General features: G+C 36.1%; 3 protein-coding genes across 7 annotated transcripts; 2 read left to right on the forward strand and 1 right to left on the reverse strand.

The window, feature by feature from the left end:
- The first annotated feature begins 410 nt into the window (after window positions 1–410).
- LOC104226945 (uncharacterized protein C23H3.12c) lies at window positions 411–6711 on the forward strand. Its single transcript, XM_009779056.2, has 8 exons — window positions 411–927; window positions 1037–1101; window positions 1184–1282; window positions 1997–2044; window positions 4520–4589; window positions 4760–4831; window positions 5231–5359; window positions 6046–6711. The coding sequence occupies exons 1-8, from the start codon at window positions 730–732 to the stop codon at window positions 6187–6189; spliced, it is 825 nt and encodes a 274-aa protein (XP_009777358.1). The 5' UTR covers window positions 411–729; the 3' UTR covers window positions 6190–6711.
- Window positions 6712–9994: 3283 nt separating this feature from the next.
- Window positions 9995–16443, forward strand: LOC104226944 (26S proteasome regulatory subunit 7 homolog A). Its single transcript, XM_009779055.2, has 10 exons — window positions 9995–10168; window positions 11556–11637; window positions 11767–11858; window positions 11941–12018; window positions 12641–12702; window positions 13359–13503; window positions 13710–13928; window positions 14008–14189; window positions 14705–14880; window positions 16008–16443. The coding sequence occupies exons 1-10, from the start codon at window positions 10076–10078 to the stop codon at window positions 16163–16165; spliced, it is 1287 nt and encodes a 428-aa protein (XP_009777357.1). The 5' UTR covers window positions 9995–10075; the 3' UTR covers window positions 16166–16443.
- A 2099-nt stretch (window positions 16444–18542) lies between these two features.
- On the reverse strand, window positions 18543–26401 carry LOC104226942 (protein STRUBBELIG-RECEPTOR FAMILY 6-like). Of its 5 annotated transcripts, none has more exons than XM_009779052.2 (17): window positions 24823–26401; window positions 24295–24393; window positions 23615–23750; window positions 23435–23506; window positions 23274–23339; window positions 22954–23025; window positions 22789–22860; window positions 22188–22259; window positions 22032–22097; window positions 21862–21921; window positions 21478–21773; window positions 20504–20790; window positions 19983–20251; window positions 19733–19865; window positions 19342–19478; window positions 19083–19239; window positions 18543–18956 (listed from the first exon to the last, which is right to left on the reverse strand). In XM_009779052.2, the coding sequence occupies exons 2-17, from the start codon at window positions 24383–24385 to the stop codon at window positions 18849–18851; spliced, it is 2094 nt and encodes a 697-aa protein (XP_009777354.1). In that variant the 5' UTR covers window positions 24386–24393; window positions 24823–26401; the 3' UTR covers window positions 18543–18848. The 5 variants fall into 5 exon arrangements, with proteins under 5 accessions (XP_009777354.1, XP_009777353.1, XP_009777355.1 ...); XM_009779051.2 differs by having other exon boundaries at window positions 24527–26401; XM_009779053.2 differs by having other exon boundaries at window positions 21478–21761; window positions 24295–26401.
- Window positions 26402–27532: the final 1131 nt, after the last annotated feature.

Below are 27532 nucleotides of genomic sequence, written 5' to 3' on the forward strand. Positions count from 1 at the left end.
TATGATATAAATTCATCTCAAATTTAATTATCAGACTAAGAAGGTATTTGGCTAAGCTTATAAGCTGGTCAAATTGACTTATAAACAGTTTTTGGCTTATCTACGTGTTTGGTAAAATTAAAAGTGCTCATAAGTTAGGTGCTTATAAGCCAAAAATAAGCCAAAAGCCATAAGTTGGTCTCCCCCAACTTATCAAATTTCAGCTTATAAGCACTTTAGGTTTGACCAAAATATTTACTATTCTATCCATAAAATACTTCTTTTTAAAGCAAAATTCTTCGTATACCCAGTTCTTCAGCTGTTCTAGCGTATCAGTTACTCTAAATCAGTTAAGCCAAACCGGCTCTAATTATCCCAATGCTAGGGCTGAGGTGTGAATCCGGTGAAATTCAAAGACAATTTCTTAAGGTCTAGCCACGTAGACAAAGCTCTGTTACTGGTGCAGAACGGTGGCTTGTTTGAGTGCGCGAGCCGCACCTTCCTTCATTCAGCTTCACTTTCGGCGCTCGGTTCTCTTTTGTATTCATTCTCTTAATTGACAGTTACACTTTCCCAGTTTTTTCTGCTCTACGCTGCGCCTTGTTTTCCTGAAATCAATCTGCACTGTTCCTCAGAATCAGCTTGTTCCGTCACTCGCGTATTCCGTTGGTTTTGCGTTTGTGTTTACAATATAATCAATTGAACAATCTTCATTCTTCATTTTGTTGATAATCGTGCATTGAATCGATCATGAAAGCTAGGTTAGTAGTGTTTCCAATCAGAGGAAGGAACTGGTGCTTCAGCCGAGCGATCGAGTCATCACAATTGGAAGCTCAGTCTTCAAACACTCCTTCTACATTCAAAGACCTTTGGAAGAAGATCTCCAAATCTACTCATGACTCCTCCAAAGCTAATCTCGAACTCGTCATTGATTTCGCCTCCAATAAGGTCCTAGTACTTTTCATGTCTTCATTTTATTTTATTTTTTAAATTTGTATTTTGGTTGAAAATACATTTTAAGTTGAGGCGATGAAATGGTTGCTATTACTATGTTTAGATGAATAGAGCTTGGAGTAATTTGGAAAAAGCGCCGGAAGGAAGTTTAAAGAATAAACTTCACGGGTAATTTCTAGCTTTTCTTCAGAAAGAAGTACTGCACTATAACGGAATATTCTGAAACTAATTAGATAATTGGTGATATTAGGCTAGGGTTGCGGCTTCTCTCTCGTGTTAAGCCTTCGGAGATCTTTTTGAAATCCATTCCTAAGGAGGTAACGCGTGTGGACATTACCTATCCCTCAAGGTCTGTGCCTCTCTCTCCTTTTTTTTTCAAATTTAAAGAGTTGGAGCTTGATTTGTGTGGTGCAGGATTTTTTCTGTGTAATGCAAGTGTTCCTTTTAGTCATAGAGAAACGTGAATAATTGTAGATCCTTTTTTTTTTGTATTAATGAGTAAATAAAAAGACAGTGCCGGTACTTGAATTCAAAGTTAAACAAATGTGATATGCAGACTCAACCTCCTTTTTAAATTTGTTAAGAGAACTGTAACTCTTCTTAGCTTGACATGAGCAAGTAAATATAAAAGTTTAATTGGTCGGAGTTGACTAGCAGAGAATGAAAGTAGTAGTATTCCATCAATTATACGGGCCAGAGCCTATCTTATCCCTAAGTTATCATGTCATTTCATGGCCTTATCGAATAGGAGTTATTTGGAGAAAGAGATGACTTTATATACTTTTATTGAATAAAATTGAAGATATTTTGTCTGGCTTTGATATCTCTGATTTCACTTTGAAAAGTTAATTAAATTTTATATCCACATTCACGATATCATTACATTTCTTATCCATAGCATTGCTCGAATTTCTTCAATTTTATGTACCATGTTTTATCTTTTATCTCTTGGATTACGTGTGCTTAAACAAAAAGGAGGAAAGTCACATTACATGAGCACCTCTACATTTAGTTTCTATGTTATCCAGCTGTTTGCTCAAATGTTGTCTTTCATTCTGCACAGTTTAAACGGACGGCTTGTTCGACGGAGGCTACGTCATATTGCCTCGAGGTAGGGCATAAAATGCTTCTTTCTTTAGTTGCTGTTTTTATGCTTCTTTGCACAGAGTCATTTGTTGTTTGTTAAAATCTATCTCCTTCATATTTTCCCTTTAACAGAAGGTCTTGTAATTATGCAATTCAATCCATGTTGCATCCTCTTTCATGATGTCTCTTACTCCAATCTAAAGAAGCTTCTATTTTTACTTGGGATATCATATGTTCTAAACCTAAGGCATTTATCTCTTGTTTCTGGAACTCTTGTTTTGGCTGGCCTCTATCCGTGTAACAGAAGATTTAGCATTGATTTCTACAGTTTATGATTTCTGGCAATTTTGAGTGCAATCCAATTAGCAATGAACCGGAAGATCATGACTTAATCCTTGAACACAAAATTGACTGTTTTTTATCTTGCGCTTAGAAAAGAAAAGAGTTTTACTTAATAACAAAACAATTTTAGTCCCTCTATCCCAATTTATCTGATCCTCTTTTCTCTTTGGGCCTTCCCAAACGTCTGACACACTTTATACTTAATAATACTAATGCTACTCTTTCCGCTCTAACAAAATTCAAGAAGTCAAATTGAACCTCGTTATGATGATTCACTAACTTTGTAATAATACTTCAATATAATCTTCCTTCTTTGAATTCTAATATTCTTCCGCATCATTTTATTTCCTTTTCAATTCTTTGAGAATTCTTCCTAGATGTTTCTTTCTTTGTTCTGTCCCACCATTCCTAAAGTTAACAGTTTAGCTCCGATCTTCTTTTTGTGATCCTATTTCTTTTCTTAATGTTTCTAGAAGCAATTTTTAATAAGTGAGCATTTTAGAAACAAAAGAAGCACCAAGATTGTGCACTGGTTACATCAGGATCCTTACAAGTAATTCATTTTCCATATCCAGGAACCTTCAAAAACTCCGTTCCTACCTACTTTAGCCTGAGAGATAACTGAGAGAATCTAAGAAGCTATCTACACCATATACATTTTCCATGCTGCACCAAAAGGCTAAGAGAGATAAGACATTGACATTTAGCTTGTGATGTTCTCTCTTTTGCCTTCAAAACATCTGAGATTCCTTTCTTTCCAAATGGCCCACTAAATGCTGCCTGGTACGGGTTTTCAAATTTTCTTCCTGCCTTTTCCTGCTCCTTTCCATGTCCAGCAGAAGAGAAGAGATTTTGGCATTGCCCATGTGACACCAAAAATGCTGAGAAGCAAACAGTGAAGGAAGTGGTGATTTGCATCTTCTTCTGCCTTCTCAGACATGTAGCAGTTGTTGCAAAAGTTCATGCCTCTTTGTTGGAGGTTATGTTGTACCAGAATAGCCTCGTGTACAAATGTCTAGCAGAAACATGCTTACTTTGTGGGGTGCTTTAGAACTCCAGGTTTGTTTCCAAGGCCATTCTAGTCTTGTACTTGTGGCGGAAGATTGATCCAGCCATTTGTAGCTAGAGTTTATGGTGATAGTCCATCCTTCTGTGATAATCAATGGAGAGAGTCTGAGTTGATGGGTGAACATTGAAAATTTCCCAATAGTTGCAAGAGTTGGAATACTCTGGCAAATTCCTAATCATTACTGTTTCTTCTTAAACAAATTTCCCATCATGTGTATGCAATGCAGTCAGCCACTATTGCATGAGGGTCACAAGAAACAATTCTTTTAGCCTTTTCTATTTCCTCATACCTTTTCCTGCAAGCCGCCTCTCTTTCTATGTGGTTTCTGCACTACTGCAAATTGTCTATTATATATTCATCGCGGAAAGCATATGCTTGAATCTCCTGATCCAAATGGCTCAAATCCTGAATATGATTGATTGGTATTTAAAAGCTTTTTCTGCTTTGGAGGATCATATTCTAACTACGATTAGAGTATTTTGCATTCATAATCTATACTAGACCAAATGAAGCGAGGGCTTTCAATGGTCATAAAATCACACTTGGGAACTTAATCGTGGTGGTCAGGCAAAAGCATTTACCCTTCCATTCTTCTCAGATTCTGACGTGAACATCAAATTCATCCTCTTGCCTGCAAATGTGTAGCTGTTCTTATTATTTTTTCTCTGGATTCAATACCTTAAATTTTGAAATAGATCCTGAAGATTACCTCACTGTTTGAGATAGTAATCCTTGAGGATGCATTTTATTTTACAGAAAAGAAACTTCCTTGTGTTACTGGCATGAATATCTTAAGTAACTATATGTTTTTTCAAAAGACTATACCATTGATTTGTATCTGATTGAAGTCATGCCAAGGACAATGGAACAAAATCATTTTAACCTTGACCAAGTCACCCAGTCAATTCTCCTCTTTCTGAACCCTGAATGAGTATTTGCTATTTTAACGATGATGCTTTCCTTTACCAAAAAAAAAACGATGATGCTTTCCTACTTTCTGGATTTTACTTCAGGTGTTGTCAATCAAATTTAATTCAAATACTCTTTCCTTCAATATATATTCATATTAATGTGTGATTTTAATACCAGGGGGGCTATCATCCACAAGAAGTATTTGTATGGATCAGTTACATTGCTTCCACTGACATCAGTTTTCATGGTATTTATACTCTACTTATGGAATGCCAAGTCGCTTCTATAGTTTTTTTTTCTTTCTGATCATATCAAGATGTAGGTTTTTTCTTACTATGCACCTCTTTTTGATGTGATCCTCTTGATTTGAAGTGTTCTAATTCTATTGCTTTTCTCAATTATTTCCATGTCATGCAGGTGCTACCCTTGCCTAATATACCATTCTTTTGGGTCTTATTTCGGACATACTCTCACTGGAGAGCTCTTCAGGTGAATAATGTTTAGAACTGATTAGAATGTAGAGAATACTCACATACCTTTCATAGCAGAATAGATGTAAATAGTCCCTCTTTGTAGATTGCTTTGGCAAAAGTAGACATATATGCACGTGCATACTCATATGGATCACAATTATCCATCATGTGATTCCATTTCATTGCACAGCTTTCTTTTGTATCTGTCCAGTACACTTCCTCCCCTTCCTTCCACTCTTTCAAGTCATTTACTTCTTGAAGTTCAATGTGTGCCCCCTGAAGTTTAATGTGTGCTTACAGACATTCTAGTTATTGATTTTTGTATTTACTATGTTGCTTCAATAATTTGTCTTCTCTTCTGAAGAGCTCCTGCTTTTTGGGTTGCTAATTACCTTTACGTTTTTTGGATCTTCAGGGAAGTGAAAAACTTCTTCAATTAGTTACAGACAGCTCCTATCACCAGAAGTCAGATGAAGGAACAACAGACAAGAGTACAAACACAAAAGATGACCCACAGAGAACGAACAGCTGTCGTCCACCATGGGTAGAATTTCACTTGATACTCTGCCGAATAATTTGAAACGAGTGCGATGTGTTACTGGGAATATGGCTATGTGCAACATATTTTAATTTATCCATCTTTTTGGAGCTTAGCTGGAAAAATTATTAAATTTTCTTGTCTTCTTTGTTTTCTGCTGTCCTACATGCATCATTAATCCTGTGTACATCATATTCTAATTTGTCCATCTTTTTGGAACTTAACTAGGACAATTACCAAAAATTTATTGCGTTCCTTTGTTTTCTGCTTCCTTAGCAGTTCTTCTTTAGTCACTCTATTGCAGTATATAATGGTAATGCGGATGTTACTTAAATCTGCAACATACACCTTTTTTAGATGTAAAGAATCTTGGTGATGCATGCACAACTTTATGCATTATCAAAGTAGTAGTTTTTGAGATGCACACTTTTGCTTCTAAAACCTGATCTTACGTTCAATCTAGGCTTCTCTCTCTGTTCCCTTCCCCCTCCTCCATCTAGTTCTACTAATTATTGAGTTGCTTCTATTCTGTAACCTTTATCCTTGTATTGTATACTTGCTTTCATGTGTGTAAAGCATGACCTGGCTGGATCATCTTGTAGTTATTGGTTGGAGTCGTTCTTTGTTTATGCTGCCTTGAAAAGTGCCTGTGAATGCATATTGACTGCGATCTTGCACTTGCTGGTATACAGGTATTACTGCCATCCGAAGACCTTCAAAAGCTTATTCGATCTGCAGAAGCAAATGATAGTCTAAGTGAGCCGACCATATCTGATATCTGCCAGAGATTTAGCTTGAACACAATGGATGTTATTAAGTACAGAGATTCACTATAGCTGAATATACCAATTGCTGCACTTCGTTCCATATCAATGAGCGAACATTTTATGAGAATTTGAATGACTGGAGCAACTTCTTAGATGCTTGTGGCTATGGGGAACCAAGAAATTTCATCAGTTTAGCAAGTACTTCAGGAAAACTCAACAAAATGCTGGTTCTGTTAGCTCTGCCTCTATGCATTTGTTACCTTGTGACATCTCTTGGAACCGACATAGCAAGAATGACAACATTATGACAAACATTATCTGCATCGTTGCCACTGACTAACAAACATCGTTGCCACTGACTAACAAACATGTTACCCATAAGTTTCCTGGATTCATCTGTCTTTCCTGCGATAATATTTTCCTTGAACTATAACTTGGTGTAGTGAACTCGATAGTTGTATTTCTTTATTTTGTTTTAGCAGTTGCTAAGAAGCTTAGTTTCAAAATTGTAGCTTCAGGAACCAACCTTTATTAAAGCGTTTAGGCGCTTGACCATGAATGTTAGATGTGATTGGTAGTTTTATGTTTGGACTTCAGATGTGCATGAAACCAAACCAACGTTGATGCAAAATCTGAATGCTTGAACATCTTTTAAACTTGTCTCATAAGAAATCTTCCTTGAACAAGCTTTTAACTTTTTGAGAGTAAATCCTTGGCTTGGACAATCAGCACAGGTGCAAGGGGAGATACATTCTTGGGGCTATATTAAAAGCTTATATTATTTATATGGCCACCTTGAGTTAATTTGGAATTGATTCGTATTTGGTTGATTGAAGATGTAAACTTAATGCAACTAAGGGTGGGCTGTATGTTTAAAGTGGCTTGCTTGAAATTATTTATATGGAACCTCACATCACAATATGGGATGAGAGTGGATTGGTTAGTCATTGATGACATCTTATATTTTTATTCTTCTTTCTTTATTTCAATGTTGATTATTTATGAATTGAGTTATAATATTTTTCGAAATTTTGACTGTCCAACTTGAGAACAGACAAATAATGCACCCAAACTTGAAGAACAATGATGATGGAATAGGTCCATGGATTTTCTTTATTTTCTTTGCTACATTTGTTATTTTCTTTTCTGTTTTTAGGTTAGGTTTACTGGTGGTTCAATCAATCATTGACGCGAATCTATCACAAGTTTTAACAAACTATCTTATTTTCTGTTTTCAAATCATTTGATGCATAACACTTCCATGCCTCTTACTTCCCAAATTTATATCCCCACACATTAAACAATGAAGAAGAAAACAAAAGTAAAAAAAAAAAAAAAAGAATATAAGACAAACAAGAAAAAAGAAATTTTTTTATTCCTTTTCAAACTTGTCTTTACTTTATTATTTTGCAATATTAATAGTTTTTTTTTCCTTTTCCTTTTTCTTATTTTTATGTTGTGTAAAATTAATTCATGAGCAAATAAAACAGAACATAGTTTTGCAGAAAAGAACAAGTTAATGCATATGGTTCAAAATTAGTTCGATATTACTCCCAAATCATAAATGGTTACACAAAATTTGAAATAGGGAGGTTTACTCTACAAGTTGAAACTTTAGGGGAAACAGAGGCGGATTCAGAATTTAAATTTTATAGGTTCAATTTTAAGGGTTTTTAACATTGAACCCATTGTATTTTTAAATTTATGGGTTCATATCTACTATTTTTGCAATTTTAATGAATTTTTACATACAAATTTTTACTTCGTGTCGAAAGTTATGGGTTCAGTTGAACCCGTAGGTTATACGCTGCATCCGCCCCTGAGGGAAAATATATGTAGTAATTGAAGAATTAACCCAAATAGCCGCTCACCTAATCTCGTAAACTAAAAATAGCCGCAGGATGTAGAATATATACATAATTCATGTACATATATGTATAATTATATATAATCAATGTATAATTTATTATCTCATTCTTTTACCATGTTCAGTTGGGCCCAAAAAAAAGTGATCGATCCAATTTAAGAATGAGCTGGGCCTTTTATTTCGTGTTGAGCGGGAGAAATTCAAAAATAGTCAGATTTACAAGTGGTCATTCAAAAATAGTCACAGTTTCAAAAGTAATCGAAAATTAGTCACTTTTCATGTAAAGATAAATCTGAACGAAAACACTGTTCAAAATCCAAAAAAATACTCCAGTATAATATACTGGAGCTCCAACATAAGCATACTGGAGCTCCAACATAATATACTGGAGTTCCAATATAAGCATACTGGAGCTCCAACATAATATACTGGAGATTGGAGCACCAGTGCTCCAATATACTGGAACTTTCCGCGTGTTGGAGTTCCAGTATAATATTCTGGAAGTTCATACACAGGTGCACTGTTATGCTCGAACTTTACGTGTTGCATCAAAATAATGGCTATTTTCAAAGAAATTTTTACCTCCAATAGCAAAGGTTAACACCTTATTTATTTTAAATAAATACCATTTAAAAAAATTATATTCTATAGATACCCTTTTAATGTTTATAGCAAAATAACTAATTTTGGTTACCTCCTACCCCTAAGCCACTAAATATGTTATTCAGTTACATTATTTTCTTTCTCTCTACTTTGATACATGCCATTCTCTTCCCCCGTTCCTTGAAAACACGATGGTCAGTCTCAAAATTCCTCTCACCTACCATTAGTCACAAACGGTGATTTCAAGTTCACGATGTCTCATCACGGTGGTAAAAGGAACGCTGAGAAATCCCACATTTCGTGTCTCTCATCCTCGTTTTTAATTCACATGAAGTCACATTGCAAAATAAGATAAACTAAAGAGAAGAAAGTATAAACAGTATAGCCGATTTACTTGTCTTTCTTTTGGCAAAAATTCATGGTCTACTGCTCAAAGCTCTTGTCACCGAGTTGCTCTCAAAAGTTGCTATCTATGTAGATCCGAATTTCAGCTCAGTAAGATTCACGGTTTTTGCTCGACGGCGGATTCGTCAGAAATAAGGGTTTGTTCTTGAACAAAGACGATGGAGTTTAGGGCTAAGCAACTTGATTTTCTATTAATATATTTCAATATGTTTTCAATGTATCACGCTGTATTTTCATGTATTTCATTGTATTTCAATGTATCTCGCTGAATTCCATGTATTTCATTGTATTCACTGTCTTTTTTTTCATTGTATTTTAATGTATCTTGTTGTATTCTATGTATTTCATTGTATTCACTGTCTCGTTATATGTCATGAATGTATTCATATGTGTTTGTTTAATTAATACGTATAATTTATGTATTCAGATGTATTATATAATTTCTCTGAAGATTGCTATGCGTTTGGGGTATTTTTCGGTTGAGATTTTTTTTTATAACTGGAAATATAATTTTTGTGTGTTATAATTGAGTTTGTTGAGTTATATTAGAAATCTATTATGTTAATTGATTTACTTTACGTTTAAAAATAGTGTAATCCCCTGTTTCACGCCGTGAATAGAGTCAAATACAGTCGAATACAATAATCTGTCCAGCTGTAATCCCATATTTCACGCCATGAATACAGTCGAATACACTCGAATACAACAACTGATTAGCTGGACTTCCCTAATTCACGCCTATTTTTTGCTACTGTATTCATGAATACAGTAGTTTAAATACATCTTATAACAACAGAAAACATATTTATAATCCATAATATAGCAAATATTATCTATAAATAGCTAATTACTACTAAAAGATAGTGTTTTATGAAAATTTCTTATTTTGAATGACCCGTTCAAAAACTAGTTAGCCTATGCTAGCCGGTCGGATAATACCCGGCCCAACAAAGCACCGTGCATTGGGTTTTATAAAATGAAAGATCTCATTTGAGCTGATACTTTCCTTTACTGCTTGTTTCTCAAGAAAAAATAAAATACAGATCTTTTTGTGAGAAGAACGAACGCATCTGAAAATCGATGGCACCCGCAGCAGATATCGAGGATGAGATCAAGGACGAGAAGAACCCTCCCCCACTTGATGAAGATGATATTGCTCTTCTCAAGACTTATGTACTCATTTATAACCCTAACTTCTTGCATTCCTGATTTTTTTCCTGTTTTCTTTGAGTTATTAATTCTTCATTGCTGACTATTGAGATAATATCTCGAATTTTGCAGAATTATATTATTGTTACTACTGTTGTTTTGTTCAGGTGGTTTAGAATTTGATGAACAGTAAAGAGTTAGGACTTTTTAGAAGAATTTGATGAACACTATACTTGGAATTGTTAGAAGAGTTAGGAGATTTGTAGTTTCTATGTTAGTGGCAGATGTTGGACTGTTGTAACTCAGTACCATCTTGATACCTTTTCGAATAAAATCTTATCTTATAAAAAAACGAATTTGATGAACACTAGAGCTAGTAACAATGTCTAAAGTTATGTTTGGTGTATTACCAGGGGTTTGGGGGTTGGGAACCAGAAATTTTCAATCATTGGGCTGCCTTTGCCTCCTCGTTAACAAGCCCTTGAGCAGTTGTGTGTGCTTGACTGAGTATGCAGCCATGTAACTGTTAAATCCCTTGTGGCTCTCAACCAGATTTGCTTATGGTATAAACTAATTTTTTATGGTCGAGAGGTCCATAATTTTACTTTTATTGTTTATATTTACTCTTTCTTCTTTTTCTTTTTGTGCTGCTTCAGTTTTGTATTTTGCAGCTTAGAATTGATTTAAACTCAAATTCAATTCCTCCTTTCCATTCACTTGTAGCAGTGAAAAAAACAGACATGTTAAGTTCATCTAACCATGTGCGTAGTTTGAAGCCATTGAAGGTGGAAACATACCAGTATAATTATATCTGTAATTATCAGTTATGTCTGTATCTGGTCCATTCTTCTGCGAAGTTGGGTAATTGCAGCGGTATATGGTTGGCCGATGCAACTTTCATGTTCCGTATTTGTTGCTATCTGCTTTTGTACTTCTAGTTGGAGATCTTCCATGCCCCTGTAAGGTCCATCCATCTTAATAGCTATGCCCCTGCAATTGAGCTACTTTCTGGGAGCTTGGTCGCTTTATGTTACTCTAGGGTATTGAGAGTCTTCTGTTAAGCATGGATAAGTTGCCTCGGTGAATTGTGCCACTCTTTGAAAATAGAATTAATTTTCTTATTCATCGTTTTCTTTTTTCGTTTTCATAATAAATTATTCTACTCCTATTGCTAAGTGGTGTTTCGTCCTTATGAAGTGTTGCACAATTTGGCACCATTATGCCGCAACTATACTGTCTGCCTTAGTTTACTTTTGAAGATTCATTGTGATTTTAACTTAGTCAATTACGTAGTTAGCTTCATCTTTTTCTTAAAATAATTCTTTGTTCCTTTTGCAATGTCCAGAATGGTGTGGTGGATGTTTGTTCATTAAGATCAACTTTGTGCTAAATAATATTATGATTTATGCAGGGCTTGGGACCTTATTCCACAAGCATAAAGAAAGCTGAAAAGGAAATCAAGGAAATGGCCAAGAAGATAAATGATTTATGTGGTATGTGCTATGTCTCTTCTTGATTTGTATTTGATTATGTCTAGGAACTTCATGTTTTTATTCTTGTTAAACCTTATGTTTCTTTGTTGCATATTCTCGTCAACTACATCTTTTTTAATTTACTAATAGGTATTAAGGAGTCTGACACTGGGCTAGCTGCACCAAGTCAATGGGATCTGGTTTCTGATAAACAGATGATGCAGGAGGAGCAACCTCTTCAGGTTTGGTTTTATGGAAATTCTGATTCGGAGTTCTTTTATTAATCAAGTACTCTGAAGCTTTAATTGAATTTTTCTGGTGCAGGTTGCCAGATGTACAAAGATAATTAGCCCCAATACTGAAGACGCAAAATATGTTATAAATGTCAAGCAAATTGCAAAGGTATGCTTTCCAATATAGAACTGATACAATGGCCATGATCTCTGTGTAGCCAAGGAAAGTAAGATTCTAATAGAAATGACCTTTGCTTCTGTTGAAAGGGTCTCGCCATAGTCTATTCCTTTGGTTTGTGTGAATGTATTGTGCTCAGTTCTAATTTCTAGCAACATCTCGATTGGTGAATGGGGGTACCTGGAAGGAGGATGCCTGGGAAGCCAAGTTTACCGTTTTCCTCTGGAGAACAGTGTTCAGAATCTGAATCTATATCTGGGCTATAAAATATGGAATGTTTTTGTTTCCAAGAAATAAGGTGTAAGTTTGACAACTCTGAGGTGTATGGTTATCAACAGGTTCAAATTTAAACTTGTAAGGAATGTGGTCCTCATGATTGTAAAGCAATTATCTTCCCTATTCGTTTCTTTTAAGTAAATATATTGACGTTTTCCATGTTATTATGTCTTCAACTTGAAGAGTATTACTCTTTTTCTTTGGGGTTGATGTATGAGTTTGTCTTTATAGACATCAATGAAGTTTATGCGGCATTGTTTGTTGAATTCGTTCTCTCTTTAATAATGAGGGAGCCCTCCTGAACACCTTATTTGACTATCTCATTTTATACCTGCAGTTTGTTGTTGGATTAGGTGACAAAGTTTCACCAACCGATATAGAAGAAGGCATGCGAGTCGGGTAGATGCTTATTCTCCTTCTCTCTCTGTCTCTTTGTCTCTCTCTCTCTCTCTCTCTCTCTCTTCCATAGAATGTGTGCAACCTAAAAAGGAAAAAATGCCCCTGAAGTTGTTTTCTTCAGTAAAAGCAGTCATTATGTATTGTCTTCTGGTAATTGCATTTGAAATGATGGGAGTCCTGTGTCATATTGCACCAAGTATGATTTGTCAAAGGAAGAGGGTTACAGCAACATCAAGATCCCTCAGAATGCTAGTAGTGATTTTACTGAGAACTGGTAAGGATTTTCAGCAACTAATATCCATTGCTGTATATGGGGATGATAAACTGGAACTTTTGCAACATATATGGTAGCTCACCTGATTGGTGGATTCACCTAAACTAATAAAATGTGACCTTTGCTTATTGTTGGTCGTAAAGCTTGACATTTGAGTCTTATGACAGTATTAAGTGTTTAATTAGTTGTGGAATGAATTTAAATTGCTTGGCTTTCTTTTCGTATTGGAGATACCTAAGTGCTAGGCAATCTCTTGCTTTATAGGTGGAACAAAGATTTAGCGGGAAAATGTAGTTGTGTATGTTAAGAATAATGAACTAGCCAAACCTTCTGCTTTACGGAATCTTGTCAGTGTCTTTTGACCATATTGTTATTCTTGCAGGGTTGATAGGAATAAATATCAGATTCAGATTCCATTGCCCCCCAAAATTGATCCTAGTGTTACCATGATGACAGTTGAGGAAAAGCCTGATGTAACATATAATGATGTTGGTGGATGCAAGGAACAAATTGAAAAGATGAGAGAGGTACTCATGATTGTATATTCTTCTGTTATAGTATTATCTGTCGATCCCAACTTGTTTGTGACTGAGGCGTAGCAGTTGAAATTGTAGTTGTTGTTGTCCGACTCTGACCCTGTTCTGCTCAACATTCCTTATATTGTATCTTTTTGACTTTTGCAAACTAGATTTCTCTTTCTGCCTGCTTGATGAAATTTTGCTTTTAACTACAGGTTGTTGAGTTGCCCATGCTTCACCCTGAAAAGTTTGTGAAGCTTGGAATTGATCCCCCAAAGGGTGTTCTCTGCTATGGTCCTCCTGGTACTGGGAAAACACTGCTTGCTAGAGCAGTGGCAAATCGAACAGATGCTTGCTTTATTCGTGTTATTGGTAGTGAGCTTGTTCAGAAATATGTTGGAGAGGGAGCTCGTATGGTTCGTGAACTATTCCAGGTTAGATGTAACCTTGTGGGCAACTTTATAGCAAGTCTTTGTAGTTTTGATTGCTGATTACGTTTGTTTTGCACGGCAGATGGCACGCTCTAAGAAGGCATGCATTGTCTTTTTCGATGAAGTAGACGCTATTGGAGGTGCAAGATTTGATGATGGTGTAGGCGGAGACAATGAGGTTCAGCGCACCATGCTTGAAATTGTGAACCAACTAGATGGATTTGATGCTCGTGGGAATATTAAAGTTCTCATGGCAACCAATAGGTTAGTTTTTCCCTCTATGTTTAACTTTTTGTTTCAGTAGTCTCTCTCGTGGGTTGCAGGCGCTGGGACAACTTTGTGATTTATTGCAGCTTATGATAAATGAGTGATGCAAACTGGGTATCATATCCATGTCTTTCTCTTTCGCCAACCTACTGCTTTTATTTGCTTATCTATTAGGGATTTGACCTCAATAGCATACATTTCGATGTATATTTCGATTTTGCATGAACTTTCCTAGCAAAAGGCCACATCTGACTGAACTATATAAAGTATTTCTGCTACTTTTGACTGTGTGGTATAGCATTTGATTATCTCCCTTGCTGAGGGGATTTCGCCTGTACTCTTTGGACTCTTAGTTGTTTCCATTCATATGAAGTTGACTTGTGGTAAAAAGAAATAAAATTATCAGTTTATTGATTTTTGGTAGCTAACTGCTGATTTGTAGTTTGCGGCTTGTTCCTCTTTCTCAAATAGTAACTCCATTTTGTTTTTCTTTTTTGCTTTTTTTTTTGCAGGCCTGATACTCTTGATCCAGCATTGCTACGTCCTGGACGTTTGGACCGCAAAGTTGAGTTTGGTCTGCCTGATCTAGAGAGTAGGACCCAGATTTTTAAGATTCATACACGGACAATGAACTGTGAGCGGGATATTCGATTTGAACTTTTGGCACGTCTCTGCCCAAACTCTACTGGTAATCTCTCATATTCATTGATTTATACAAGAATTTAATTTTGAAGACTGATATTTTCTTTATCAAACCTAGTTCTACTTCTACATTTTTTAGATTCTGTTTAATACTACCAACATAGACAAATCATAATTAAAATTTAAGGTGTCAAATTTTCTGAGTGTAACTTTACTCTTTCCCTGTGCTTGGGAAAAATAAAACTAACTTGCCCATGTTTCCTGTTGAACATTGCACAAATCGATCCTTTAATCTAATTGTTGTACAGAGTCAAAATGAGAGTAAGGGAATATAGTCCTTTGGTAGTCTACATCACGAGTTGCACAAGTTGCTTCAATGTATGAGGTTGTATTTTGTGCAAAGTATAATAGCAAAGCCACTGTCGTTCCATTGATCCCAATCCCATTATTTTCTGGTTACATTCGGAATCCAACTTTACTTACATTTATCACAGACTTCTTTTATTTCTCACAGATTTTAAAATTGTAAACTCAAACTGTTCAACAGCAGTAATTAATGTAATCTTGAGCTGTTCTATTCCAGTGAATTATTGTGTATGCAACAACATACCCAGTTAATCCCACATAGTGGAGTGGCGGGGTTGGTGTATGACACACCAAAAATCTTTTGCATAAATAATGGGGTTGAAGTACCTAATTTTATAGCACCCACGATGTTTGATGCTGTTATGCCAATAGGAATTCTAGGGTAAGTACTTGCACATTGAAATCTCTGTGAGCTTGTCCATCAACCAATTTAAAGCCAAAGCTAAGGTAGCATCGCCAGGAGAAGTTGGAAGAGGTTGATATATAATTAAATTTGATGTATTTGAAGGTGAATTTCACGATAAGTTAGCTGCTTTTGCTAACTTTATGGATTTCAATAATACGAGGATTGTGGTTGTGGCTGATGGATGCCTATGTAATGAGTATATGGATATTTGTGGAATTTCATAGAGAGTGATGGTTGATATACTAGAGAAGGTTTGCTTTCACATAAAAGAGAAGTGATAAGTTCACTTGTATGTTCAACTTAAAATATAAAAAAATTGTAGTGATCAGATGTACGAATACGGAATACCCAGACAGTTGGGGGCTCAATTTTTACCTTTTCACTGATTTCTTTTATTCCAGGAGCTGACATAAGAAGTGTGTGCACGGAGGCTGGAATGTACGCTATTCGAGCAAGGAGGAAAACTGTTACAGAGAAAGACTTTTTAGATGCTGTCAATAAAGTCATTAAAGGATATCAGAAATTCAGTGCTACACCGAAGTACATGGTCTACAATTGATTGTGTTACTTTCTTTTCGGCATCCCTGGAGAAACAATGGAGCATTGGCAGGAACGGACTGACATTGCTGTTTGATATTTAGTTATCCTGTATACTCGATATGAGATTATGCTGTTTACTCAGTTTCACCATCCAGGTGTCCATTAGACTTTTTACCTTCTTATTAATCTCTGGATGCTTCTGTTTGTTGCCAACAAAAACACCGGACTGATTTGTGCTCTGTAATGCATGATGATTTGGTGTTTCGAGTTAAATCTAAGAAACTGTAATCTCTGATAGCTTCCCTTTCACTTATCTTAATTTTCTACCCATGGGTGTGTGTGTGTTGGATAATGTTTACTTCTGTCAGTTCTTCCGCTAGTCATGATAGTTATCTTATTGGCAAAGTAGAGCTGTTATTATCGTACTGGCATTAAGCAATTATATGTCCTAATTTGTCTAATACCTTATGCTAGCGTTCAGAATTTGTGCTAGCAACACTGTATTTTTGCAGGTGTTTCCTCAAGACTCAAGTGCACCTTCTAAAGCGAAAGTTGTCATACACTCTCTTCGTTAAGACGTATATATATATATATATATATATATATATATATATATATATATATATAAGAATAGCTTGCTTGCTAACAACCTACTTGCTATATCGTGTACTGTCGCTATGTGCTGAATAAAACTGCCATCTTTCTGCAAATGATAAATTGGTTTTCTATGATGGAGGGCGGGTCAAGTAGGATTGACATGGTTTTAGGCTGGCAAATTTTTAAAGAAGGGGTGCACATGTTATCTTAGGCGAATCGCACATCGGAATGAGAGAAGAAAGTGAAGAACTTTATAAGGCATGATATGGTACGCACGCTTTTGGGGCTCAATGTGGCGTAGCCCAAAGGACAAACACGTAGGCCCGAAGCGGCAACACTTGCCATGAGCTTGGGTCGTGACAAATATGGTATCAGAGCCAAATCTCCCTTAGTACGATGGTGGAGCAAACTTTTGGTGGGGCAAACCTCAATGAGGATGTTGAGTCCGGGGGGTGAATGTGATGCTCATGACGGAGGGCAAACTGATGAGGCCGGGTTAAGCAGGACTGACAGGCTTCTAGGATGTCAAGCATGTGAAAAATGTGTGCACATGTTACCTTAGGTGACATTTATATCTGCAAACTATCTTTAACTTGGAGCAGGTCTCTGAGTTGACCTCGAGATAAAATTTTAGAACTTTTTTGGTCTGTGTTAGAGCGAACAAGTACCTGCGTATCTAGAGGTATGTCACATTGTCCGTGGCTCATCATTGAAGTAGTAAAATCTAGCCTTGGATGCAATATAGTGATCACTGGGAGTGGCAAATGGACGGGTTGTGTCGGATATGGTTCGGGTTGAAAACGGGTAATGAAAAAACGAATAAATTATCCGACCCGACCCATATGTAATACGGATAAAAAAAACGGGTTAACCGGCGGATAATATGGATCCATGACTTCTTGAATATGATCATTTTTGGGAGAATTCCTAGTCTCTCAAACTTAAGGAACCCCCAATTTGAGGTAAAAATAGCACGGTATAACTAGTTTTCGGACTGATCATTCAAAAATAGCCAGCGTTTACGAAGTCAATGAAAAATAGTCACTCTTTTGCTGCAACAGAGACCGGTCCAACATAATATACTGGAGTTCAGTGCACATGCGTATGAACTCCAGCATATTATGCTGGACCGGTATACTTTGCTGACTCCAGTATAATATACTGGAGACTGGAGCACTGATGCTCCAAACTTAAGTATATTATACTGGACAACTATACTTGATGGAACTCCAGTACATTATGCTGGAGTTCTAGTGTACTTATGCTGGAACTCCATCATATTATGCTGGAGTTCCAACATACTTATCCTGGAACTCCAGTATTATATGTTGGCGTATTTTTCGAGTTTTGAATAGTGTTTTCGCTCAAATTTATCTTTACATGAAAAGTGGCTAAAATTTCGATTGCTTTTGAAACTGAACTATTTTTGAACGACCAGTTGTAAATCTGGCTATTTTCGAATTTCCCCCAAATTTGAGGCTTTACAAATGTGAAAGTTAAACTCATTGGTTATCCACTGGTTACCCATTATCCATTTTCTAAATGGATAATATGGTTATTATCCATATTTGATCCATGTTTTAAAAATTTATTATCCAACCCATATTTTAGTGGATAATATGGGTGATTAACTATTTCCTTTTAACCATTTTGCCACCACTAGTGATCACCTTACCTGTGTTTTGCCAGTTTTGGTTCACTTCCCTAAAAAATTTGTAATATACTATTTTTGATCTAACATGAAATTTTCAGGTTTGTTATTTCTTCTGAGGAGTGGCACCTTCAACCGTATATTTCAGTTGACATGGAAAATTTTCAGGTTTCTGAGTTGCACATTTATCTGTCAGATGTCAATTAACTTGCCTTGGCTAACAATATTGGTGAGCAGAGTACCAAAGCCGGGTATAAAGTCCCGTGATTTAGGAATGTTAGCATCTGGTATTAATCGAAAATATTGCAACGTGCAAGATCTTGCTGGACTGATCAGCTTCAGGTAATCTCCCATAAACAGCAAAGAATTTAGGGAAAACCATTTGCTGAAATAGGCAACAGAGTGAGTCAATGTTGCTTAGAGTTTCTTACTCTTGAACAGCTCTTTCGTCTCCTCAGTCCTGATCAATACCGTGTAACCTCTTGCTCAGGTTTGCTCGTTGCACTAGCCGAACCAATGCTTGAACCACTTCTGACATAGGTGGCCTGAACTCAGGCTCGGGCTGGCACAACAAACACAACCATTGAGATAAGAGAGAGCGATTTGATGAACTACGTTCTTGAAAAATACATGGCATATATAGCAGATTTATGACTTGGACTAACTCTTAACACAAAATATGTATTACCTGGACACAGAGAGCAATAACATCAGCAAACCGTGACAGAGATTTAACAGAATAGAGTCCATCAAGCGCTGGATCGACAATCTGTTCCAGTGCATCAATATCATGGAGCTGAGGTGTTGCCCATCTTACTAAAGATTGTTCAGATCTTGGTCTTGAGCTGAGTAGAGAAGAGCAAACACATTATTTTTTAAAAAACCCTCTAAATTCTCTGTCTTCAACAGATTTTGATTGGAAATAGTAGGTGGTTAAACAACTTTACCTATCAAAAGGTTTTCGTCCAGAAAAAAGTTCTAACATAACCACTCCAAAGCTGTATACATCACTCTTCGCGGTACACTTTCCAGATATAGCAGCCTCAGGTGCACCATATCCAGACTCTGTATTATGGTTCAATCCCTGTAGGGAGAAGAAAAGGAAAGTCCAAAGCGAAACCAATTAGAAGATATTGATGTGGAGCTTTAGGAAATTGTACACAGTAAAAGTTTTGAACCTACTGAATGGTACAGAACTACAAAAGAGCAGGCAACAAAGCACTTGAATCCATCAAAAAGATTTGCATGAATGATGCATGAGAATATTTTTTTTTTTTGAAAAAAAAAAGAAAAAAGGAAAGAACACTTTCCAGTAAAGCACACAACACAAAGGGTTACCTGATCTACATCAGCAACAAGGTTTGCTAACCCACTGTCTGATAGATGAGGGTTGAGGTCAGTATCAAGTAAAATATTTTCAGATTTGATATTTTTATGAACTAAAGATGGCGAACAAACTTCGTGTAGATACCTGCAAAAGATGCTTAAATTAATTAGCAAGTGAAAAGATCACATAAAAGGCTGTGTCAAGCTGCATTAATTTTATGCGATGCGCCATGAAAGTAATTTTGTAGGTTATGAAACTCACTCTAGTGCTCTTGCTGTGCCAAGTGCAATCTTGAGTCTGCTATCCCATGTTAGTTGTGTGCTGTCTTCTTCATCAATTCGATGCAGGAAATCGTGCAGAGAACCATTTCTGTAGAATTCATAAATCAGCAGGTGCTGCTCATGTTCTGAACAATAACCAACCAGTTCAGTCACATTTGGATGATGCAGCCGGGATATGTCAGAAACCATATTTTGAAAAACTTCAGGATTCCGTGGCTCAGGTGAATTAATTTTCTTGACAGTGAGAACCTACAGCATTTCAAATTATATTAGGAACTTAAAAGATTTGGATCACTTATATGATCATAAGGAATGGTAACTGCAATTTGAAATAGTTAAAACAAACAGAATCTTCGATAAATAAATCTTTTTATTGTAAATATTTCTCTACCACTTAAAGCCAACTTTCTTAAAGTTACTTAAAGATTTCATCATGCAGAATCCAAATTCATAAGAATGATTTTTTTCCTTTTATAGATATTCTCAAGAAAGAGATATTACTTCGCCATTATCAAAGTGAGCCCGATAAACACTCCCAATGAATCCCTCACCAATAAGTTTTTCATCAGTGAAGCGATCAGTAGCCATTTGTAGGTCTGCAAATGAATATTGTACAACATTCATTTGAGCTGTATGAGTTTTATTCTGAGGAACAATGTGTTTTTCTGAAATAGTATCTCCATCAAAGGATTTATGATGATTGATTGGTGGAGGTCTTAGAGTCATTGCACTGGGAGTTTCTACAGCTTTCATGCTTGTTGTCGAGGAATTTTGGCTAATTTTCATCTCTGCAGCCAAAAATAGGTGATGAATACAAAATCCAGGTACCAAAGCTAACACAATGAAAACAATATTAGTAAAAGAGGCAAATGCAATCTGGAACTCTGATCACATGACAATACAGAATTTAAAGAAATTGACCATGTTACAAATGAAATTCCATAAGGATAAGAGAATTGATCATTCCCTTTTCTGGAACTTGCATCCTGAGTTATGAGTGCTCTTATAAGGCAATTACATTTCTGAAATTTTTTGTGATTATAAGGGTGCTGATTTTCTAACTTGCCAAAACAAATTTATCTTATTCTACTGATGTACCGCAATAGATTGTGCTCTATATTCAAATAAGCTAACATGGACAGGAAGGATCCTATCCACCATAAGAGAGCATAAAATGAGCTTTTTCTTTGTAATGTTAAGCTTCAAAAGCATCAGGTAACTCAGAACCTGCTTTATAAAATCTGCTGGATTTCGAACATTAAGTCTTTGCAGCTTTAGGTTTGAAATTTGTCTCTTTTGAAGATAGGACATTTTTTGGTCCATAAAGTTGTTATTTATAATCTAATTAAAGCCTACAATAAATCATAACTTTTAATGCCATATTTCAAAAAACCACGTAGATATATAACATGTGGACTAAATATTACTCTCAATGAACAAAAACAAAAGAAAACAGCAGTCACAAAATTATATACCTTGTCCTTCCTGTGAATCAAGAGAGAATGGCTGAACGTCAAGTTTTTCTATGTCTGTTGACGACTTTCTATGTCTTTTCTTGATAATAAAGAAAACTGCAACTGCGCCGACCGCTGAAACTGATATGACTATACCTGCAACGCCTCTACTGTCTATACCAGATTTCTCATTTCTATCACTGCTACCTCCACCACTGGAAGGGCTGCCATTGCCTCCGGATTTGTGATTCGGGGGGGTTGTGCCAGGTGGAGGTGGAGGGGCTGGCCCTGAGCTTCCTGTGTTACTATTAGATTTTCTACAATCGTATCACAAGTCCCGAATTGAATATAAAGTTATTATCTATCAATGATGAACAATAATTAATAATGTACTGAAACACTCACTGCAATATCCCTTTTAACTTCTCGGGTATCGCGCCAGTAAACTGATTGTTTTCAAGACTCCTAAAGCATGAAGGAATCAACATGACAAACAATAAATTACTGTAAGCCTGGAAATGAAACATTTGACATCAGGGATAACATTTACACACACAAAGATGTGAATAACTCACAGATTGTCAAGAGGAAGATTGGCGAGGACATCAATATTTCCTGTAAACTGGTTGTTCTGCAGGTATCTGCACAACATAATACTAGAACTTCAATATCTGAAAGGACAGTACTCAACCAATACAGAACAAAAATGAATCAGAAGATACCGGTCTTACATTTTCTTCATACTAGTCAGTGACTGGAAGCTTTGAGGAAGTTTACCGGTCATTGAATTGAAAGAGATATCCCTGAAGCATAAATGTAAACAACCAAAAGTAAGCAACAATGGACAAAGCATAAATGTAATCAACCAGGAAAAACAAAAGATACATGTCAAAGACTAATTTATGCTCATGATACTTTGAGAACTTAAAATTTCAATGCATCAGGTCCAGGGGCGGATGTAGTGCATTCTCGAAATAACAATTTATATGTAAAAATTCATTAAAATTGCAAAAATAGTAAATACGAACCTATACTTTTAAAAATATAATGGGTTCAATGCTAAAAACTTTAAAAGTTGAACCCATATGATTTAAATCCTCGATCCGTCTCTGATCAGGTCAAGGATCAAACCCATTCTCATCATTAATATGGCGACAAACAAGCATCTTTGGACCTTTTTGCACTTGGTGGGAACAGTTCGCATAATAAATTGATTGGGAAAGTTTATATATCTATCAAGAATAGCACATTATACATTGAACTTCTCAATCATAACAGGGTAATTTCAATGTATATATATAAGAAAGGGAAGAAATGAAGAGAAGGCCTTACAACGTGTTGAGAGAAGAAAGTGATCCAAACATGTCATTCAGTTCTCCTTGAATTTGATTATGACTGACATTTCTACAAAACCAGACACAACAATTGGAGAGAAAATTAGAACAATGAGCCTAATGTTACCTATATAGATGATTTTAATTTAAAATTTTCACTCACAAGTATTGAAGGGAAGTCATTTGTGAAATCGAATAAGGTAAGCCACCAGTAAAACCATTAGCAGCAAGGTTACTGCGTTACGAGGCAACTGGTCAGAATGATGTATGAATAGTACAACAACAACAACCACATACCCAGTATTATCCCACACCGTGGGGGTCAGGGGAGGGTAGTATGTACGCAGACCTTACCCCTACCTTGTGAGGATAGAGAGACTGTTTCCAATCGACCCTCGGCTCAGTATGAATAGTAAATTAAAAAAAAAGGACTAGAGCCTTGAATTAAGGACAAAAAATTAAATTCCATAGAAAAACACATACAGTCTCTGCACATTTGGAGGAAGCTGATAAGGTATCTGGTTTCCCAGATTATTGTTGCTTATGTCACTGCAAATTAAAATACCCGAAATATTACAATTTCTAGGACTTAAACACAAATCAAAGAAGGAATTAAGGAAATAATTGAAATTCATTAATCTTACAAATTGGTCACAGATGTAAGACTAGTTAATTGGTATCCCATTGATCCAGAGAGTCCTAGACCGGATATCTGTCTGAAGGAAAATGAAATATGAAAACTAAACATCAACATTAGTTGCAAATCAATAAATGCGTTGAAAAATGATGATAGGATGGGTATATATTGAAGAGAACAATGTTACATTTCAGTTACTCTATTGCCGGAGCAAGTAATGCCTTTCCAGAATTCTCCACAAGGATCGCTACCGTCAGATGAGTTCCAATTTGTAAGCTGCGCCGGTGAATTTAGGGAGCTATACATTACTCTCAGGGCTGAAGCTGAAAATTAGCCATATAACAACAACAACAACGACGACTCAGTAAAATCTCACAAATGGGATCTGAGAAGTGTAGTGTGTACACAGAGCTTACCCCTACCCGATGGGGCAGAGAGGCTATTTTCAATAGACCATCGGCTCAAGAAGACGAAAAAGAAATTTTCAAGGTAACCAATCTACATTCCTTTTTAATCTGTTAAGAAAATGACACTTTTCTCTAGTTTAAACTTCTAATTTTACTCTTAATGAGATGATTTATAGCTACATGGATATTTATGGTTTGTTATGGATCATAAGTTTTCTTTATTAAACTTCGTACCCAATCAAACACCTTTAATTTAAGTGTTCCACATCTGTTCATAAGTTGAGTGACAACGAAATTCTTTCTTAGTTTACAAAAGTTTCAATATATATATATATATATATATATATATATATATATATATTTTGAAACTTCTGTACTAATGGTCAATCAGTCCCATGATTATACCAATTCAGTAATTTATTCATTTCGAGCAGAAGTGGAGCCAGGATTTGAAGCTGACCGTCAGATGGATCTGTGTCGGCATTGGCGAAGCTGTGACTATTGACAAAGAGAAGGGCCACCACCATTATTTGGATCACCACCAAGCTCATCCTGCCCCCTTCTCCTCCCCACCACCACAACACGAAACTCAATTAGTTTCAGCTCAGGAACAACAACAACAAAAAGAAAATCCAATATAATCCCACAAGCGGGGCCTGAAGAGGGTAGTATGTACACATATTTACCCCTACCTTCAGGAACAAAAAGGCTTTAATTTGTTAGCCCAATTTATAATTTTTTGTTGTAAAAAGGGAGAATTATATAGAGTGATCCTCTTGATAATAGCTAGGAGAACGAAAGAATTATAAACAAGAAAGAAAAATAATTATATAGTGAGGGAATTAAGAAAACAAAAGCAATATCGTGAGGGAGGAAAAGGGGCCATCCCAAAGGAAAAGTATATTATTCTGCATGTTTGTATATTGAATATCAATATGCAGGTAGAGATATATATTACTATCATCAGTAAAACTGACTGTAGATTTACATTAATGCCGGAATAGGAAAGCAAACTTATGGAACTGGAAATATAATGTGACAGCAAATTGAAATAGGTTAAACGTTGATAAAGTTGCATGCACGATTGCATGGTAAAGTTGGTTATGGTTTGGGGGGGGGTACCGGGTTGCCCCAAAAAATGGGGTGCCAGTTTATTTGGCTAAGCTTATAAGCCGGTTAAACTGGCTTATATACGAGTTTGGTAAACACCCAAAGTGCTTATAAGTTAAAATTAGCCTTAAGTCATAAGTTCGTCACCCCCAACTTACGACATTTCAGCAAGCACTTTTATTTTGGCCAAAGCTTTTACTAGTTTATCCTTAATACTCTCTCCGTTTCAATTTATGTGAACCTATTTCCTTTTTAGTCCGTGCCAAAAAGAATGACCTCTTTCCCTATTTGAAAACAATTTCCCTTTATGCAATGCAATGATTTATAGCCACACAAAATATATGTGCTTCATTTTACACCACAAGTTCAAAAGTCTTCTCTCTTTTCTTAAACTCCGTGCCCAGTTAAATAGGTTCACATAAATTGAAACGGAGGGAGTAATATATTTGAATTCATAAAATATTCTTCCCAAAATAAATTTTCTAACTTTCACTTCATACTATATTCGTTATTCATTCTTTGCCAAGACGAGGACCCACAGTACACACTACGCTCTCCAGACCCCACTAAGTGGGATTACACTTTGTAATTTTCACCAGACCCCACTAAGTGGGATTACACTTTGTAATTTTTAGACCATTTTTTATACGTTAAGGGCAATTCTGACCCTTTTCCGGGGAAAAAATCGCTGCCCCACTCCTCTGCCGTCACCGGCGTACGGTGCAGCAAGTCCTCCTCCCCATCCTTCCTTTTTTTCTTCATTTTCAGAAAACATTTTCTTCTTCCTCCCACCTTCCCTTTCTTCTTCCCCCACCCAATACCCTCCCTTTCTGCTTCTATTTCAGAAAACCCCACTCTCACTCCCTTTAAAGGAATTTTGGTTGTGATTTAAGGAGAATATCCGATGGTATGCTCATGGTGGCGATTAGAAGAGAAGAAAAAATAAACAATGGCTAGAGGTGTTTGTGGTGGTCGGATTTCGTTGGCGACTGAATTTCTTGTGGTGGCAGCGGTAACGGAGCGTTGAAATGTTGTGGTTGTGTGGGTTGTTCGATGGTGGAGAGTGATCTAATGGAGGGGTTCATTGGTAGCATTTTGAGGTGGATATGAAGGAAGAAGATGTTTGTGGTAAAAAGAGGTTCTGTGATGGCTCCAGGGGCTTTCATGGTGGCCGGAGTGTGAGGTTCTGTAAGAAGACGGTGGTGGCTTTAGGGCAAGATGATGGCAGCGCAAAGATAATCCATGGTGGAAGGGAGGCGGATTGTGACAATGGTATGGCAGAGTTGGATGATGTTTCTATGCTGCTAAGGTGGTAGGACTTTTGTGGCGGCGACAATGGCGAAGCAGTGGTGGTAGGGTGGCGTTAATGGTGGTTTCTGGAAAAGATTTTTTTTTTTTTAAAAAAAGGAAAAGTATGTTGTTTGAACTTCTGACGCGCTTAAGATAAGTTTGGAACACATTTTTTTTCCATATCAATTAATAGACACATATTCAATAAGGTTGGAGTATTTAATAGGAACAAGCCTCAATTAAGGTAGCTAGATGAAAATATCGGACAAATTTAAATAGCCGTATATGTATTTCGCTAATTTTTTAATTTATAATCTTTTGTAAAGTTTTAAGGGTATTTTAGTCATTTTAATAAACAATAACTTAAGGCCAAAAAGTATGAAGTGCAACAAACGTTTTCATTCACTTAAGACCAATAAGTCTGAAGTAAAATTTTGCACTTCAGATGCACCTAAGGCCAAATAGGTCTGAAGTGTAACCAATGGTTTCATGCACTTAAGACCAATAAGTCTGAAGTTTTTAAATATAATCTTTTGTAAAGTTTTAAGGGTATTTTAGTCATTTTAATAAACAATAACTTAAGGCCAAAAAGTATGAAGTGCAACAAACGTTTTCATTCACTTAAGACCAATAAGTCTGAAGTAAAATTTTGCACTTCAGATGCACCTAAGGCCAAATAGGTCTGAAGTATAACCAATGGTTTCATGCACTTACGACCAATAAGTCTGAAGTGAAAAATTAGACTTCAGATGCACTTAAGGTCAAAAGGTCAGAATTGCAACAAAGGTTTTGCTACACTTAAGGCCAATAAGTCTAAAGTCAAAAATTACACTTCAGATGCACTTAAGGCTAAAAAGTCTGAAGTGCAACAAACATTTTCATTCACTTAAGGCCAATAAGGCTGAAGTGAAAATTGCCAAGAAATAAAAATTTGTTCTTTGAATTATAACAATCCAATATACGATTTTAATACCTAAATCTACTCCAAATGAGCTCAAATTTAAAACATAACCTCAAATTTAAAACATAACCTTCAAATATCATTAGGTACAAACCCCAATCATCAATTTGTCAAAACAACAATAAATCTAATGAACCTGTTTTACAATTAAGAAAAATAAGAAGAAGAAATCCTAAGTAATAGTAAAAAATAAAGCGTCATAACAATTCACCATTGTAAAACATCATAAACTATATTAAAATATATTCACAACCACCGTATAAAATCATTGTCACCCGAAGAAGAAGAAGGAGAAGAAGAAAATGAAAGAGGAGAAGGAGGAGGAGAAAGAGGTCTA

The sequence above is a fragment of the Nicotiana sylvestris genome, chromosome 6, assembly GCF_000393655.2.
Source record: "Nicotiana sylvestris chromosome 6, ASM39365v2, whole genome shotgun sequence".
Lineage (NCBI taxonomy): Eukaryota > Viridiplantae > Streptophyta > Magnoliopsida > Solanales > Solanaceae > Nicotiana > Nicotiana sylvestris.